General features: G+C 36.1%; 3 protein-coding genes across 3 annotated transcripts; 1 reads left to right on the top strand and 2 right to left on the bottom strand.

Annotated features, from left to right (window-relative positions):
- Window positions 1-503: 503 nt before the first annotated feature.
- On the bottom strand, window positions 504-4,406 carry LOC132171826 (putative polygalacturonase). Its single transcript, XM_059583228.1, has 6 exons — window positions 4,305-4,406; window positions 2,704-3,026; window positions 2,139-2,259; window positions 1,871-2,045; window positions 1,694-1,764; window positions 504-1,561 (listed from the first exon to the last, which is right to left on the bottom strand). The coding sequence occupies exons 1-6, from the start codon at window positions 4,351-4,353 to the stop codon at window positions 888-890; spliced, it is 1,413 nt and encodes a 470-aa protein (XP_059439211.1). The 5' UTR covers window positions 4,354-4,406; the 3' UTR covers window positions 504-887.
- Window positions 4,407-7,670: 3,264 nt separating this feature from the next.
- On the top strand, window positions 7,671-13,604 carry FUM1 (fumarase 1). Its single transcript, XM_059582091.2, has 18 exons — window positions 7,671-7,832; window positions 7,915-8,075; window positions 8,167-8,284; window positions 8,544-8,693; window positions 9,257-9,367; window positions 9,578-9,661; window positions 10,414-10,512; window positions 10,597-10,647; window positions 10,736-10,785; window positions 11,156-11,237; window positions 11,398-11,492; window positions 11,570-11,636; window positions 11,724-11,774; window positions 11,961-12,056; window positions 12,503-12,601; window positions 12,715-12,744; window positions 12,838-12,903; window positions 13,269-13,604. Exons 2-18 carry the CDS (start codon window positions 7,927-7,929, stop codon window positions 13,353-13,355), a joined length of 1,485 nt encoding a protein of 494 aa, XP_059438074.1. The 5' UTR covers window positions 7,671-7,832; window positions 7,915-7,926; the 3' UTR covers window positions 13,356-13,604.
- Window positions 13,570-14,672, bottom strand: LOC132170932 (protein EXORDIUM-like 2). Its single transcript, XM_059582092.2, has one exon. The coding sequence runs from the start codon at window positions 14,643-14,645 to the stop codon at window positions 13,689-13,691; it is 957 nt and encodes a 318-aa protein (XP_059438075.2). The 5' UTR covers window positions 14,646-14,672; the 3' UTR covers window positions 13,570-13,688.
- Window positions 14,673-16,917: the final 2,245 nt, after the last annotated feature.

Genomic DNA, 16,917 nt, shown 5'->3' with positions numbered 1-16,917 from the left:
TGGATATTCTAAGTTTAGCCATACTCTTCTCCCTTAGGCCTTATTTAAAATGCAATGAAGGAAAAGAAGTATTTATAGGCATCAAACTATGAACGGGCCATCAACCATTGGATATTTCAAAGGGTTATTAAATTTGAGCTAGAAAAAATAAAGAAAAAAGAAAAGGAACAAATGCCTTATTGACCTTTTATGCTACTAAATTGACAATTAAAGTTTTTAAAATATTTCTTCCCTTTTGCTCTTGAAAAAAAAAAATAAAAACAAAAAAACAAACAAACCTACTCGTTGTGAGTTGTGACTCAATCTGTATCAGAAAGTCTATTGAACCCTAAGCTAAACATACAAAAACAACACATTGAATTAAATCAAGTTCAAAACAAAATAAAACTAATTACTTTTTTAGATATATACAGCAGGCCATTTGACATAGTCATGTTTAACATTCGAGAATAGGTGGCATTTTATTGCAATCAAACTAATTAATCCACTGAACACCCCCCAAATGCCTTGATCCCATCAACTGCCAAATTATATAGCAAATACCCAATACAAAATTACATCGTAGCTGAAAATTTTCAATTGAGAAACAATTAGATATATCAAAAGCAATTGGTATCTGAGTTGTATAGCACTAACTGAAGTTTAATTTTCTTGTACATGAAGAAGAAATACAATGTGAAAATGATAGGAGAGTGGCACCACATAGGGAAACTGATCAGTGGAAGACTGAGAATTGAATGCTTGATTGAAATGGCAAAGCTATGGGAGATTCTAAGTTGAAATTTATTGGAAGTTGTCCTCCTGAATTTAAGAATGAAAAAAGCCGGTATTTCATGTACAGATCAAATTAATAAACAAACAAACAAATGTGGTTGTAGCTGATGATCTCACAAAACTGCAGAATAGGTATATGGATGTAAGACAAGAAAGCAAGCTGAGGAAGAATTTGAATATGTGTCCTGGAGTTCTGCACATGGTTCAGGGGACACAAACTCAGAGATTCCCAGCACATTGGAACAAAACCATGGGGGAGAAGATTTTGAATGGATGGAGAATGTAATATTAGATAGACAGATTGATGTGAAAGGTGATTCATGGATTCCAGATAAATTTCCAGCAATGGTGATATTTTCACCAACCATATTCCTAAAGGTGATGTCACTAACAACTGGAAGTGCACTAGAATCATATTTGTCATCTGGGTGAGAGCCATAATGACCTGTTGCCTTGATTGCCAAGTGAATATTCTCCAATTCAACATCTGAGACAAGGATGTTCTTCATATAACCACCTCTTCCTCTGTTTGTCTTGAGATGAACTCCAATAAATGAGTTTTGCAGATGAAGCTGCTCCACAAGTATGTTGGAGATGCCTCCAGACATCTCACTCCCGAAAGCCAGGCCGGAGCCGGAGGAGGACCGGAGGTTAACGCCTTTGATGTGGACATTTGTGGTCGGTTGGCCATAGCCAATTCCATATTCATCCCAACCACTCTTAAGAACTATTGCATCATAGCCTATGCTAATGTTGCAGTTCTCTATGCAAACATACTCTGAAGAATCTGCAAAATTGCAGTTATACATACGTTACATATAGAGGGATAAAGATCTTTCTCTTGAAAATCAAGAGAGTAAGACAAATTAAGCAATATAGATAACAGGTCTCAAAAGTAACAGAATCTTTTTTGACAAACCTGGGATTATACCACTGGTGTAAGGAGATTCTGATGGAGCATGAACAGTTATGTTTTGAACTAGCACATTACTGCATTTTACCCACATATAAACACACATCAGTTTGTTAAAGAATACAAGAAATGAGACACTACATGATCCAAATAATATAGAAGTTTGGCCGAGCTACAATTTACCTGCAATATACTGGATGGATGTTCCAAGCAGGAGAATTTAAGAAGGTTAAATTTGAAATAATGATTTCATTAGAGCCAACAAATTCCACAAGAGTTGGTCGGCTGTGATTTAAGGAATGAAACATGAATTTGTTCCACCAGACCGAACCCTGGCCATCAATAATTCCATTATCACCTGTTCAATTGTCGAAGGCAACCAAATTATATGAGGAATGCAGAACTAAGATACTGCCAACTAACTGTCAAGCTGATATGAGAAAAATCTTGCCTGTTATCACCACATCACTTAAATTTTGCCCATTAATCAAGCTACGATATCTCCCTCCTGGAAATTCAATCCCTCGACCATAAGATGGGAGAGGATCTACTATATCCCAGTGAGTGTAATCCTGAAAAGGCTATAACAAGTAAGAACTAAAAATTATCTCTACATTGTAATATGTGCTTCATTTTTGTTCTTTTTTTAAAATTTGTACATTTGTTTGTATCTTTTGGTATTTTACTTTCTGAAGGAGGCATTTTGGGAGATATAAGCTATATAGAGAGTGTTTTAGTAGGTAAAGGAAATTGGGCCTAGTCAAAAAAGGAAAGGTTCTTTCAAGAATTATCTGATCTGTTATCCTCTTGACTCCCCCCTAACTCTTGTAGAAATTTTCTAAGCCTAACTTGATAATTCAGATTGTAAGGATTATACTGTCCAAAGCTCCCACAATACTGCTAAGAAATATTCTGTGTGTTTACATTGTAAGTAAATGTGTTCTTTAATACTCTTATTTTTATTTCTTGTGAAGTGGAAAGTTCATGAAAAATGTAAGCAAAGGTAAAATGAGAACCTCAGATCCAAGAATGGTAGCATCTCTTTCAAGGAAGAGTGTGAGATGGCTAGTAAGGTTAAAACTTCCAGTTAGCCACCTGCCTGCTGGAACATAAAGCTGTGCGCCACCCTTGTCAGCAAAGGACTTGAGATAGAAAATGGCATTTTGGAAGGCAACTGTGTTCAATGTTTTTCCATCTCCAACTGCCCCAAACTCCAAGATGGACACACTGTGCGGTCTGGGATCCAAGGACCTCTTATATTTGCATTGTCCATCATTTCCTTCTCCATCGTATTCAACAGCACTGCTTAATGCCAGAAGCACAAGCAGAGCCACCAGGGCTGCAAAGAAGTGAAGAAAAGAAAATGTTAATGGCCAGGGCATTGCAATGCAAACACTCAATCCTAAGAAGTGTTCCTTCCTATTACACAATTCTCAAAAGTTGAAACAGATCTATCATCATAATGGGTTGAAATCATGGTACCACCAAAATGGAAACCTTTAAAAATAATATGCAGAATATGCACATTGAACCAACATTCTGAAAGTCACAACAAGGTGAAAAGATACTCATAGAAGTGAAAAACATATATTATTATAGAATGTCAAGCAACACATTAAAATCCGGTCTAATCATAGTTTGAACTAAAAGTCTACATTGTAAAGTGCAGCAAATCAGTATTGATTTTGGAAAAATCTATAAGAGGGAAAACATTTCAAGAATTCCATGCGACTGGATACTGGTGGAAACTCTAGAAAAAGTTACTGGCGGAGCTTGCAAATACAAATCACCTTCATCTGACATTACTAAGGCCTATCACCAGAAAGGTGAAAGGATAGTTGATTGGTCAGGTTGAAGAATGCATAATGAATCAAATCTGCTGATGGAGATGTGAATGCTGCAAATTCTCAGGCCACTTCTCACTTTATAGCTTTCCATTCTTCGTAAGAATATATTACTGACTTAAGCATTAGAGTGTTCCTTGTCTGCACCTCCGACAAGTTACCCATGCCTATTTATTGTCATTCTACATGTCATTTTAGTTGGATTACCACCGTGCAGTCAACTTTACTAACAGTTAAGAATGACAAGCACTTGCTGTATATCCCTTAGACCACATACTCATGCCACGTACCCGGTTGGATGATGCCGGCACCTCCATGCCGGTAATCCCGCAACCAAACAACCCTCTCAATCCTCAGGACCACCAGAGGTTCGCAGCACTTGAAACACTGCTGCAGAACCTCAGCAGAATCATGAGCTGAGGCAACGGCTCAACCAACACAATCATGTTTCAGTCCTATCCGCCCCTCCGGACCATGAAGAAGAAGCAGAGGATCTCCAGCCTCGATGGCAGCCGACAGACAACTTATAGATGAATCCATTATAATTAGATTACCAGACAACATATATAGATGAATCCATTATACAGTTAAAAATGACACTCTTAATATTAAAGACTTGGCAATAACCACATCAGATTCAACCTAACAACCACCAAAACAATCAAATAACAGACTTTGCAAACCACCCACATGTTGAACTCTCATAACTAACGAAAATAATGAATCCAACGTTATATATATATATATATATATATAGCAGAAAACCAACGTACTTACTAGCCTCTTCATGGCCTCTTTCCCTTCCCTTGACGCCAACCACATGGGCACGCTGCACCAGTCACCAGAAATCCAGAACGCCACTAAGGGAAAGAGTAGTATGAACCGAAGAAGAAGGAGGAAGAGAGACGAAGAATTGAGAGGGGCTTTTATGTATATAATGCCAATGAAGTACATGAAACAAAAAACTACAGAAAGCGACAGCTAAAAAGAAAAGAAAGCTCTTCATTAACAAATGTTTTCATATTCATATAACAAAAGTGAAAGCAATTCCCTCGCGTCTTACATGGAAAGTGTAATTAATTTGAATAATATTCCCCAAGATCCTAGTGATTACCATTAGTCTGTTATTATTCCCATAATCTCAGATTAAAACGTATCTTGCCGACACAAAATCAGCCAAAAGAACTTCAATCATAGATTGTGTTACACTTTTACTAGGATTTTTTTTTTCTTCAATTAAGCAATTGAATGAGGTGGGATAATGTGTGGACTTGAACATATGGAAATACAGTGGCAGGAGGGGACCCACATCGTGGAAAATGCTAGGCTGGCATCACTGAGTTGCCAGATCGGAACTACTCCGTGGATCCCACCTGACCCGTCAATTACGGGTTCCCTCTGTCACTTCCTTTTGTGTTATAGTCGATCAATGGTGTCTTGTACGGTCATGTCCGGTTGTTTACCTGCACGACGCCGTTTATAGGAAGTGGTTGGATTTCTTGAACTTTACATGAAGATAAAGATGAGTAGATTACGTGATATGCGGTTCTAGCGAGGCAAATTACAAAACAATCCCTTGGGATGAATAGAGAATTGCATGGGAACCCGCCGCAGTTTAGCTGTTGACGACGCAATGCCAGCTGCTATTCATCGTCTCTCCGCCGCAAACCGAATGCGCCGCTTTTTGGAATTTACGATTTTTTTCTTTTTGGTATCTACAAATTACAATTACATTATTACTCGTAAAGTGTTTACTTGTTTTGTTAATAAAATTTACTTTTTTATAAAATAAAAATAAATTAATTACAGTTTTATAGTGGGTTTGGTATTGTAATTTCAAAAATAAAAAATGTGATTTTAAACTAAATCGCAAAAAAAAAAAAAAAAAAAAAGATCGTTTGAGATTGCGTTTTTAAAAAATTACAATTTGAAAATGCAGAATGTGTTTTCAAATAACAGATAATGAGATTTTTTTTTTAAAAAAAAAAAACATAATTTTAAATGTTAAATTGCGATTTTAAAGACTAAATCGCAATTTTAGCTAAATTGTATTTTTAAAAATCACGTTTTCGATGATCTTCTCCTCGGATGTTGATGTTGTCGGTTTTTTTTTTTTTGTTTTTGTGTTTTTTTTTTCTTCTTGTGTTTTTTGGTTTTTCGTGAGTTAAGCATCTTTCCGATGATTAATGTAGATTCCAAATTGGTCAAATTCTTGGCTTACTTCGAACACTATTTTGTGGTGCCATCAAGATTCAAGAGGACGATCATTTGATATATATATATATATAGCTTATTTCTTATTATTTGTATTTTCTATAATGTGTTTTCATTTTAGGTTTGTTGTTGGAAAGTCTATATATTTTTCTTTTTCTTTTTTGATTCATTGTAATTATTTTCCTATTTGCTCGGGAAAAAAGGGTCATTATTATTTATTATCTATTGATAAATGAGTTTTTTGTCACTTACTTGCCAGAGTGGCGGCATTGTTGTCAAGACTCTGTTTGGGCCTTGTTGGGGTTTGGGTCAACATCTTAGCTGCTGTTTATTTTCTTGACCCAACCTAACCCAACTCGACCAGACGTTGATGGACACCCCATTGCTGTCTTAACGGCCAGAAGGGCCCCCTCAAGTCCAAGACCCATCGCCAAAATAAGGGTCCAAACCCATTGAGATGACCATGATGATGATGCCACCAAATAGCCCATCCCATAGCATAATTGTCAATTAGATCCTCTGCACCCTACAAAATAACAGTATTCTCGGTTTTCTTAAAAAATTAAAAAAAAACAAACAAACAAACAAAAACAACAACAACAACATTAACGATAAATTCAACCTTAAAACACTCTTAAAAATATAAAAATTATTTTTAAATTTATGTCAAATTCAAATGGTAAAGTATTTTTCTATAAACTTTTTTGTTTGATTGGTATTATAAATATTTTCTTTAACAATGTGTTTTGCTTGTGAGATTGGCTCCGGTGGGAGGAAATGGATCCTCTCCGGTTAAAGAGGAGTCATTCCCTTTAAAGTGAAGAGCAAATTTGTCATTTTATATTTTTTTTGAACTATTTTATCTTTCACTTAAAAGGAACTAATTCTTCGAACTCCTCTCCAGTTGAATCAACTAAAGAAAAGACCTGATCGACAAGAATTGGTGCCGATCAGGAAATGACGACGTATGAATGTGTTGTGACGTGAGTGTCAAATGTCGATTAGGAAATCACTATTTCACAACAAAAACAGTGAGTGACCGAAAATATTTTACAATTGACCAAAATTTTCAAGCACAACCAAATATTAAAAAAAAATTAAAGTCGAAAACAAATCCAACTTAGGTTTAGTAAAAGATATTAAAAAAAAAGGGTTACTTTACTTTAGGTCTCTCAATTATTATTTGATTTGAGAAATCTCTCACAAATTTTAAAACATTTTAATTTGAACTATTGAACTTCAATTGCAGTTAATTTGAACCTCTTTATCAGACTTTAAATGTTAAAAGTGAGACAATAACATTTATATCCCTGACTTTTTTATAAAATTATAAATTTAACTTTAGTTTCAAATTAAAAATTATAATAAAAAAAATCATAAGGTAACCACGGTTGGGCCACCTTGTAACCTTTTTTTTTTTTTTTTTTTTTTCAATTTTTGTTTTTAATAAAAAAAAAATTGAAGAATAATTTTATCTTTTTTAAGAGTTTTAATGGCAAAATTAACGGATGGATTCAAATTGATTGCAATTAAAAGTTCAAGAGTTAAAATTGAAAGATTTTGAAATTTGAGAATATCTCAAATTGGGTGATAATTCATTCGAGTAATGTTAGGTACCATTTTTTTATCCTCCTAAAATCTTTCTATAGCTGATATGGTTTTCAAAATCATAATTTGATCAAAATTTAAATATGATACATTTAAAATTTAATGGTAATTTAAAAAGCCACATCACATTTAAAAATATAAAAAAATGATGCTTAATATTACTCAATTTAAAGAGTCTGAAAGTTACCCCTAAAAAAATTATCTTCTCTCTCATCTGTTATATTTGATAGCAATTTATTTATTTATTTATTTTTTTTTCGTTTAGAATTTTCGTCAGCATAGTCTCCGAAGCGGCAAAGCAGACGCCTAAGCGTCGTAAACCCCAATAAAGTACCGCTACATTCCAAGAGAATCCCATTACTCCGGCGTCACGTGCTGTGCACCACTCTCCTCTCCCCAATATCTTTCTTCAATTTTACCAAACCCTCCAATCTTCTGACCCTCACTCCGATCAAGAAGGAGCTCATCGTCTTCCTCAGGTACCCCTTCTCTCTTCATCTACACACATATATTTGTGTTCGTGTGTATATGTTGCTGATGATTTGGTGTTTGTGAGGTCAGGTAGGACGAGAAATGGCGATGTATGTTGCGTCGCGGCGATTCTCAGGTGGATCAGCGGTAGGAGCGTTGCGTTATGCTGCTTGTACTTTCTGGAGACCCTATTCGACGTCGTTCAGAGAGGAGAGAGACACTTTCGGACCAATCCTCGTCCCTTCGGACAAGTCAGTCTCTCTGTTTTTTTATTGCTTTTTGAAAGCAACGCGAGAAGTGCTTCGTTCTGTTTTGACTGAATTGTTTTATTGTGCTTTTAAGGTTGTGGGGGGCACAGACGCAGAGATCGTTGCAGAACTTTGACATTGGAGGCGAGCGTGAACGAATGCCCGATCCAATCATTCGTGCCTTTGGTGTCCTTAAGAAATGCGCTGCCAAAGTTGGTTCTTTTCGGTTTTACCCTTTTGCCCATTTCGGATTTTAGCGCCATTTCTTCGTTAAGAAGTTAAAATCTTTTTTAAAAAAATTACGTCTTTGATTTATGTATAGTAGGGTCATTTTTCCTTTTAACATTACAGAACTAAATAATTGAATTTACAGTTTTTGTACATCAACGCAAAAAACATGTTCGCTGTATACTTTTTTGCATGTCTGTAGCTTAGGCTTTGTTAAGATGTACTTGGCGTGTTCTGTTGCAGGTGAACATGGAGTATGGTCTTGACCCAGCCATTGGGAAAGCGATAATGCAAGCTGCCCAAGAAGTAGCGGAGGGAAAGCTAAACGATCATTTTCCACTTGTTGTATGGCAAACTGGCAGTGGCACTCAAAGTAACATGAATGCCAATGAGGTTAGTGCTAGTTTATGTATGGTATTATAATTATTTTATTTTTTTTGTCTACAAAAGAATTTGTTATAGCTTCAGTGTGTGTGCTGCAGGCACCCTCTGTAAATTGCTTTCGTAATTTGTTTTAAGTACTTTCAATGAGAAAAATTGGTGCCACTGGGTGCTTATTGAACTGTTCATTGGGTAATTGACTAATGGTAACAAAATGAAAAAAAAGAGATGACCTGGTTGATTTTTTAATATAGATCGTCCGTATCAATGGCCATCGTGACATTGTATTTGATAGTCCACGAGATATTCTATGTAGGAGATTTGCCATGGCAATGAAGGAAAATATATGCCTGAGTTCAAAACATTTTAGTAAGTGCTCATAAGTTCATGGAGGTGATAAGTGTGGTGCTGTCTACCAATGAAGCATTAGTTCTTTTTAAGCATATACTTTTATGCACAAATTATGCATGCTGTGGGATTACCAGTATTTCGGTGGCAAAGAATTTCTGACTTGTGTTTGATCATCAATATGATTTTTGCTTCTAAACTATGTTGTAATTATGTACTAATTCCAGGTCATTGCAAATAGAGCAGCTGAGATCCTTGGCCATAAGCGTGGTGAAAAGTTTGTGCACCCAAATGATCACGTGAATAGATCACAATCTTCTAATGACACCTTCCCTACTGTAAGCCTTTTTGTATTCTTTCATGACCTTGCTTACTTCTAATCTTATGCATGGTTCGTTTTTCTTTTTTCTTTTTCTTTTTTAACTCGTTCATTTCCATCACTTGGAAATCAAGACTAATTTCTCCCTATGTCTTTATTCCATTTTTCTTGTCCAGCCACCTGGTTCTTGCTGTCTTGTGTTAAGTAATGTTGTTTTCTTGTTCTCCAGGTAATGCATATTGCAGCTGCAACAGAAGTAAATTCTAGATTAATACCGAAATTGAAACAGTTGCATACTTCACTAAATTCAAAGGTTTGATGATTATTTCGTCCTTTAAAAGTGAATTGAAACATGATGGCCTAATTAGACTTTTTTTTTTTGCTGTTCTATGTCTTGTATACTTGTTGGATGCTTGATCTTTGGAAATCCCTTATTAGTTTGACTCATACACATTGACGTAATATTTGAAGTCATGCTATATTTAGCAATATGATGTGAACTTTTTCCTACGTAATGTGACCTTATAGACCATCTTAGCATGACATTTGTATCATTTTATCACTATTGGTTTCAAAAGATGTCTTCTCCATGTCTGTATTCTAAGCATGAAAATTACCTCTCTCTTGATTATCAAGCAATTCATGTGCATCTGCATGTGTGACTATGTATTATGTAAGAAACATAACAAGTTTAGTTATAGGCTTGAGCTTTTCTGACATGCTTGTAATTTGTTTTTGAATATCTATACTTTCAACTCCTATTGCTGCTCTTGGCCAGGACATTTCTAGTGCTCTTGTTCACTAGAGATGTCTTTTGATTGCTATATATAGGTAGATACATACATACATGCATACATATATGTGTATACATACATACATGTGTTTGTAGTTTTTTGTGACAGCATTCTAGCATTAAAATCTATCCTCACCCTCCCCCCACCCCCCCCCCCCCTCCCCCTTCTCTCAATTTACGTTCTTTTATTATTGTTGCTTCCACCTTTTGAATTGTTTAATTCTTTTGCAATACTACTGCACTATTTCTTATGCTTATCTTGTTTTTACCAGTCCATTGAATTCAAAGATATTGTAAAAATTGGACGCACTCACACTCAAGATGCCACGCCTTTGACTCTTGGGCAAGAGTTTAGCGGCTATTCTACACAAGTAAGATGACATATCTTTGTTAGAAGCATAGACCGAGCTTTATGCCTTTTGGGATGGACTTCTCACTGCTTTGTGCTGTTGCAGGTGAAGTATGGAGTTGACCGGGTCTTGTGCACTCTACCCCGAATGTATCAGGTTAGCAATGCAGATTAAAGTATTGACTCTTTCATTTTTCTTTTCCTCGCCTTTTACATGTCTCTGATTGGAGATTTTATTTGAGCAGCTTGCACAGGGTGGTACTGCTGTGGGGACTGGATTAAACACAAAGAAAGGGTATGTTATTGCTTTAAGGTTGAAGCAATTTTACTTCCTTTTGGTGTCTGTGATGTGTAATGTTCTAATTATGAGTACCATTGCTTTGATCTCATTCTTCAGGATTGATTCTTCTCTGTTGTATCAATATTGTAAGGCCAATCAATAGATTTTTTTTTTTTTTTTTCTGTCATCCATATTAACACCTTTTCCTTATTGCTTCAGAAACTTATTATCATAAAACTGTTCAGTTATTTTTTTGGATTTGAGCTGTAATGAACATGAATCCTGTATTGTTTCCTTTGAATATTATTCAGAAAGAATGCTTCTACACTTCAGTTGTTTTCTTTATGTTTAGTTTGACAGTAGTTGTCATTTGACTGTAATTTAGGTTTGATGTAAAGATAGCTGCAGCAGTATCTGACGAAACAAACTTACCATTTGTCACTGCAGAAAACAAATTTGAAGCTTTGGTTAGCTTCTAATCCCCCAACTCCTGCTTTTGTTCTTTCATTTTTATTCTTTTTGTATTGTAAGAATAGATGTTTCATTTTATTGAGCATTTGGTACTTTTCATTTTGTTCCACATAAGACAGAATAGTGTTGCATGCTCATATATTTGATCTTTGGCAGGCTGCACATGATGCTTTTGTTGAAGCCAGCGGAGCACTTAACACAATTGCTGCTTCTCTGATGAAGATTGGGAATGACATACGTTTATTAGGAAGGTTTGTATGCCTAGTATGACCCTTGCATTTTTCTTATAATATTTTCTAAAGGTTTTCACTGTGTTTCTCTTGTACAGCGGTCCACGTTGTGGCCTTGGTGAACTCATTCTTCCTGAAAACGAGCCAGGCAGCAGTATTATGCCTGTAAAACCCCCCATCTTATTCTCTGTATTCATTTTTTGACTAAAAACCCCAAATCCTTGTCACTTGACTGAGCCTATTCTGTTTCAGGGAAAGGTCAATCCTACTCAGTGTGAAGCTCTCACTATGGTCTGTGCTCAAGTAAGTTTAGTGTCTTGAATTTTGGTTAATTCGGATTAAATAAGCCGTAGGAAACTTTATAGCAAGTTAGTAGTAAGACACGTATAAATTAGTCTTTCCTAGTCCTAATTAAGTATCATTTTAGAATCTTTATTGACATCCTTTTTTTTTTTTTTTTTTTTTGTTCTTTTTTTGTATATCTTTCAGGTTATGGGAAACCATGTGGCCATTACAGTTGGTGGATCGAATGGTCACTTTGAACTTAACGTGTTCAAGCCAATGATTGCAAGCGCTCTTCTACAGGTATGTTCTATTGTTGTATTATTGCGCTATACTTATTAACAAGTTCAATACAATTTCAGAATGAGTTCCTTATTGGAGTTGCCAAGTGCATCCATTGTTTAAAATCAACTGACCATGATTGTGTAGGAAAAGTCCTTTTTTTATCTGACAGTGCTTTGGGCTAGAAGTTAATAAGCCTGGTGGTTTTGCTTTTGAAATTTTCAAGCTATAACTTGGAAACAGCTATTTGGGAATTTTGAAAATTTAATAAGAATAAAGTAAAATTTAGCGGGTCTGCCTAGAATAGTTTTATCCAGTTTCCATTTGAAATCTGTTCTTAATCTCTTGTTATCTTCATGCAAAAATTTCGTGCCCTGCTATATCACTACTAGATGCACATTTAAATCTTACTCAACTAGTGTTTATGTCCTCCTATTCAACGGAAGTTTTTGTTTCCATACTGACAGTCAGTGAGATTGCTTGGGGATGCATCGGCCTCCTTTGAGAAGAACTGTGTGAGAGGAATTCAAGCTAATAGGGAAAGAATTTCAAAATTGCTGCATGAGGTCAGTTGATGCTGGGTACAGAATATAGAACTTTTAAATATTATACTACATTTTAGATTTCAGAGTTAATGAACCTTTGTTGTTGTTGTGTCGCATTTTGCATGGTGTTGCAGTCACTGATGCTTGTCACATCCTTGAACCCTGTAAGTTTCCACTCTGTTCTGCCTGTGTTCATGCGTATGCTTCCTAATTTTCGGTGCTTTGTGTGATAACTTTTGTTGCTGATTGTATTCCAGAAAATTGGTTACGACAATGCTGCTGCAGTTGCCAAGAAAGCTCACAAGGAGGGAAGTACTCTGAAGGTATAATTCCTTTCCCTTGCCCATTCGATTCTTTACTTTATTCAGTATGTTGGGTCTCTGGTGACTCTCATTAAACTATTGTAATTATCTATCTTTTCTTGATAAATGGTCAAGTATGATGAGATAAACTGCCTGTAATAATATCCTCTTCTTCTTAGACATATGCATCTTTCAAATCATGTTGTTCGGTTGGGAAGTGCTAGTAACATTACTGAGCTATTTTACTCCTAGGAAGGGCGGGGTTGACTTTAGGGAGAAGATAATGTCTTCGGTGGAGTGTTTGATTCTGGTCTTTAGTAGTGGTGTTTATGTTGCAACTTTGGATGGCCGAAATACCAACTTTAACCAATATTTTTACTGTGCAGGAAGCTGCATTGAAACTGGGAGTGCTAACCCACGAAGAATTTGATACTCTTGTGGTGCCTGAGAAAATGCTTGGCCCCTCTGACTGACAAGCTTATCAAAGATTTTGAAGCTCCTGAGAATTGATTTCAGCATTGGCTGATGTTTCATTTTTGCATTATTTTTTTCATTCAGTTGGATAAACAATTCTTGAGGTTTTCTCCGTGGCTGGCTTGTGTCTTTTGGGTAGTGACAGTAGCAGTTCATTAGGTAAATAAGGGGAAAGCCTCCCTCATTTTGTAATGATTGTATGAGAGAAATCTACACACCATAAATAAAAGAAATGTGATTTAGCATCACTTTATTATTGTCCTTTTTATACCGCAAATAAAATTTATAGCACATCTATTTGGACATGCGATATGCTTCTCTTTTTCATTCCCTTAAAAGATAGCCTTGCACTTCAAGCTCTTCAGGTCCCATATCGCCGGGAGGAGGAATTTCCTGCCATTAGCGCCATAAGCATTGTAACTTGCCTTGCTGATTTTGTCCACCATCAAGTTTCCAGGATACCCTGGATAAGCCCCCTCACCAAATACCCCTGGACATGCAGTAACAGCCTCCAGTGGAGCCAAGGGGTCTCCTTGAAAATACCCAGTGTTGAAAGGGTTAGTGACAGCTCCGGCAAGAACTGTTGCAATGTTCATAATCATGCCGTCGGCTCCGACACCATTAGGCGCCACAAGGGCCGGGCCTGGTGGACCGTAAGCCGGAAGTGAAAAAGGCCATGCACAAAGTCCAGGGCACTGCACCAAGGGGTCTCCTACATGTGCATACACCACCCGACTCTTTGGAGACACCACGACGCTGTTATGAAATCCACATGATCCCATGCAAAACCTCTCTACTGTCACATCTCTAGCAGTCAGAACCAAGTATATCCCATTAGAGTCTAATGGTAATACCTTGGTCTCTATCTTGTTTTCGACATATTTGGCTATTTGGGCACGCTTAATGTTCTTCCCCAAAGAATATATATCACCAATTTGTTTAACGAGCTTAACGGTGCCGGAAACCGAGTTCCCGGCCTTGTCCGTATATGTCTGGAGAGTTTTCCACCATGTTGAGACGGTGGGTCCTTGGTAGGGGACTACACCATTAGAAAGACTCAAGGAACCGAAGAAATCGGTTATGGAGGCTCTGTCCTTTCGAGAGAAGGCTCCATACCATATGAGGTAGATGTTGATGGTCTTTGGGGTGGTTAAGAGAGGACCTCCGTGGTACTGGATTGTGTTGGATGTGGGGGTTAAAGAAGGTGTGTTTGCTCCATGTGAGGGCGGGGCTAGGGCCAAAGCAAACATGAGGGAAAAGAGCAGAGACTTCCTTAACATGGTGGCCATCTCTCAGTTGAAATGTTTGAGATTAATGATTGAGTGTCCGTGTTCAATAAGCCTAAAAAGGGCTCCTTTTATAGACCCACTTCTACAGTAGATAAACTAGGACTTTTATTGCATTATTGCCAAAGGGATTGCCTAACTTGAGCATCATCTCATGGAACATCCATAAACCTTTCACCTTTATGTCATGGTATCATATTCTTTGTTTTTAGTTCCCTAAGTGGGTGCTAGTTTTTAATCAAATCCATGGGAATGACAACTCAAAAATAGATTCCCACTCCATACATCTCGAAATAATTTATTTGTCTTTTAATCGCAATAACTCTAATCATATGTGTTGAGCATATACGTGAGTGAAAAACAATTAAATCCCACCTTGAAATATATTTATGGTAATACGTGACTAATATAATATAATTGGACTCAAATATATTAGCTTAAGCTTTTAAATTGAATGATGTCTTAAAAAAGTGACGGAAGTTTTGAAATTTGTGCACGTGAGTCAAATTATTACGGTTTAATTGAAGGAATTGAACTCCATAAGAAATAAATCTCTCTTACAACAAGGGTCAAGTGATTCCATTCATGATTTTTGATCAGCTCCAAGGGTTGTCCTTTTGGCCTGTGTAGAGAGTTGATACAAGAGATCAACTATGATGTTTCTTCAAACAGTTATTTGAGTACTTTCAGATGTCAATCTGAATTTAGGGCTCTTATGAGGACTGTTTGAATTAATAAAATGATTGTGCACCAGCTCAAATACTTAAAGAGGGTTGCTTGAAGATTGCTATAGAGCTGATGATCAATCATGAATTCCTAGGAATCTGATGCAGTAGATTTCAGTTGGGTTAAACCTAACCACCTTCTTGTAGCATACATGAGTTAATTATGCCTTTTCAGTCTTTTTGATTAACACTAGCACCTACCCATTTTGCAAATGATTGAATATAATTTGACCGCGTTGATGCCGAGCAAAGTCTTCCCCGAATCGGGATAGAAAGAAATTCCTTTGAGTCATTCTATTAAATTGACACCTATCTTTATAGTATATGATTCTTACACGTTCATGAAAACTATACATTTTAAGAACGGATATCAGATTAATAGACAAAATTGAAATGAAAGAGACAGAATTAAAATGAAAGAAAACTTTATTTGCCGACCTCGATGCTAAATATGAATGGTGTGGCATAATGAACTCCTCAAACTGCATGGGCTCCATGCGATTAATGAGTGATAAGTACATTTAGCTCATGATTGTCTGGTAAAGCAAGATCAACATCAAAAACAGGTTCTTGGAACTTGGTTTTGTACATTGCATGTACGTGTGGAAAGGATAAAGATATATAATTAACTTGAAAAGACTTAAATTTGTTCTGTTTCTTTTCTCTCAGGCTCTCAGATTCCACCACAAATGTGGCTGTTCATGCAAGAGTCTTTATCCATACATATTGAAGTGTTGATAGCTACTGGCTGTGATGACACTGCACCAACCGATGGATGCCGGCCGGGTTTCAAATTGATTTTGATTGGTCGACATGAGAATTTGCTCTCACAGTCCTGCAGATCATTTGAGGATGATTGTTGGTCTATCACTTTCGTTCTCACAATAATTTTTTAATTTGGTGGTTGGTTTTGATTTCTTGGCTTCTCTGGTTTTATCCTTGTCGGTCAATGGTATCATATAATGCTAGTTTAGGGTAGGTCCTAGGAGGTTGGACCAAGCAAAAAATAAATAAAAAAGCTTTTGCAATTTTTTTCTTAAATTTCAAAACGCTCAATTTAATATATATAACTTTATAAAATTTGTAATATTAGAGTATTTCTAGCAGTATTAGGTATTTTACCTAGTGAAAAAGTACAATTCTTTATTTTAGCTATTGTTTTTTCACTACACACTCCAACAGATTATCTATTTCATTCTCTACTTGCTTTAAAATATTATTTCTGATTTTTTTTTATTATATTACTGCCAACACTCAATTAAAGGGAAAAATAAACACATATATAGAAATCATTCATAAAAACAAAAATAAACACATATGAGGAATATTCATCTCACATGCAGGTACTAATTCTTAAAATTAATAACATAAATAATTTTTTTCATCCAACTACAATTGATTTGTTTCCATGCAATAAATTTTTTTTGCATTAAATTTTTTCATCCAACTGCAATTGATTTGTTTCCATCCGTGTGTTTCCATGAAATAAATTTTTTCTGCATTCAATTTTTTCATCCAACTGTGTGAAGAAATTTTGTGAGCGAGAGAGA

This window comes from Corylus avellana, chromosome 1, assembly GCF_965113065.1.
Source record: "Corylus avellana chromosome 1, dhCorAvel1.hap1.2, whole genome shotgun sequence".
NCBI classification, from domain to species: domain Eukaryota; kingdom Viridiplantae; phylum Streptophyta; class Magnoliopsida; order Fagales; family Betulaceae; genus Corylus; species Corylus avellana.
This window is presented reverse-complemented; position numbering and strand designations above follow the sequence as displayed.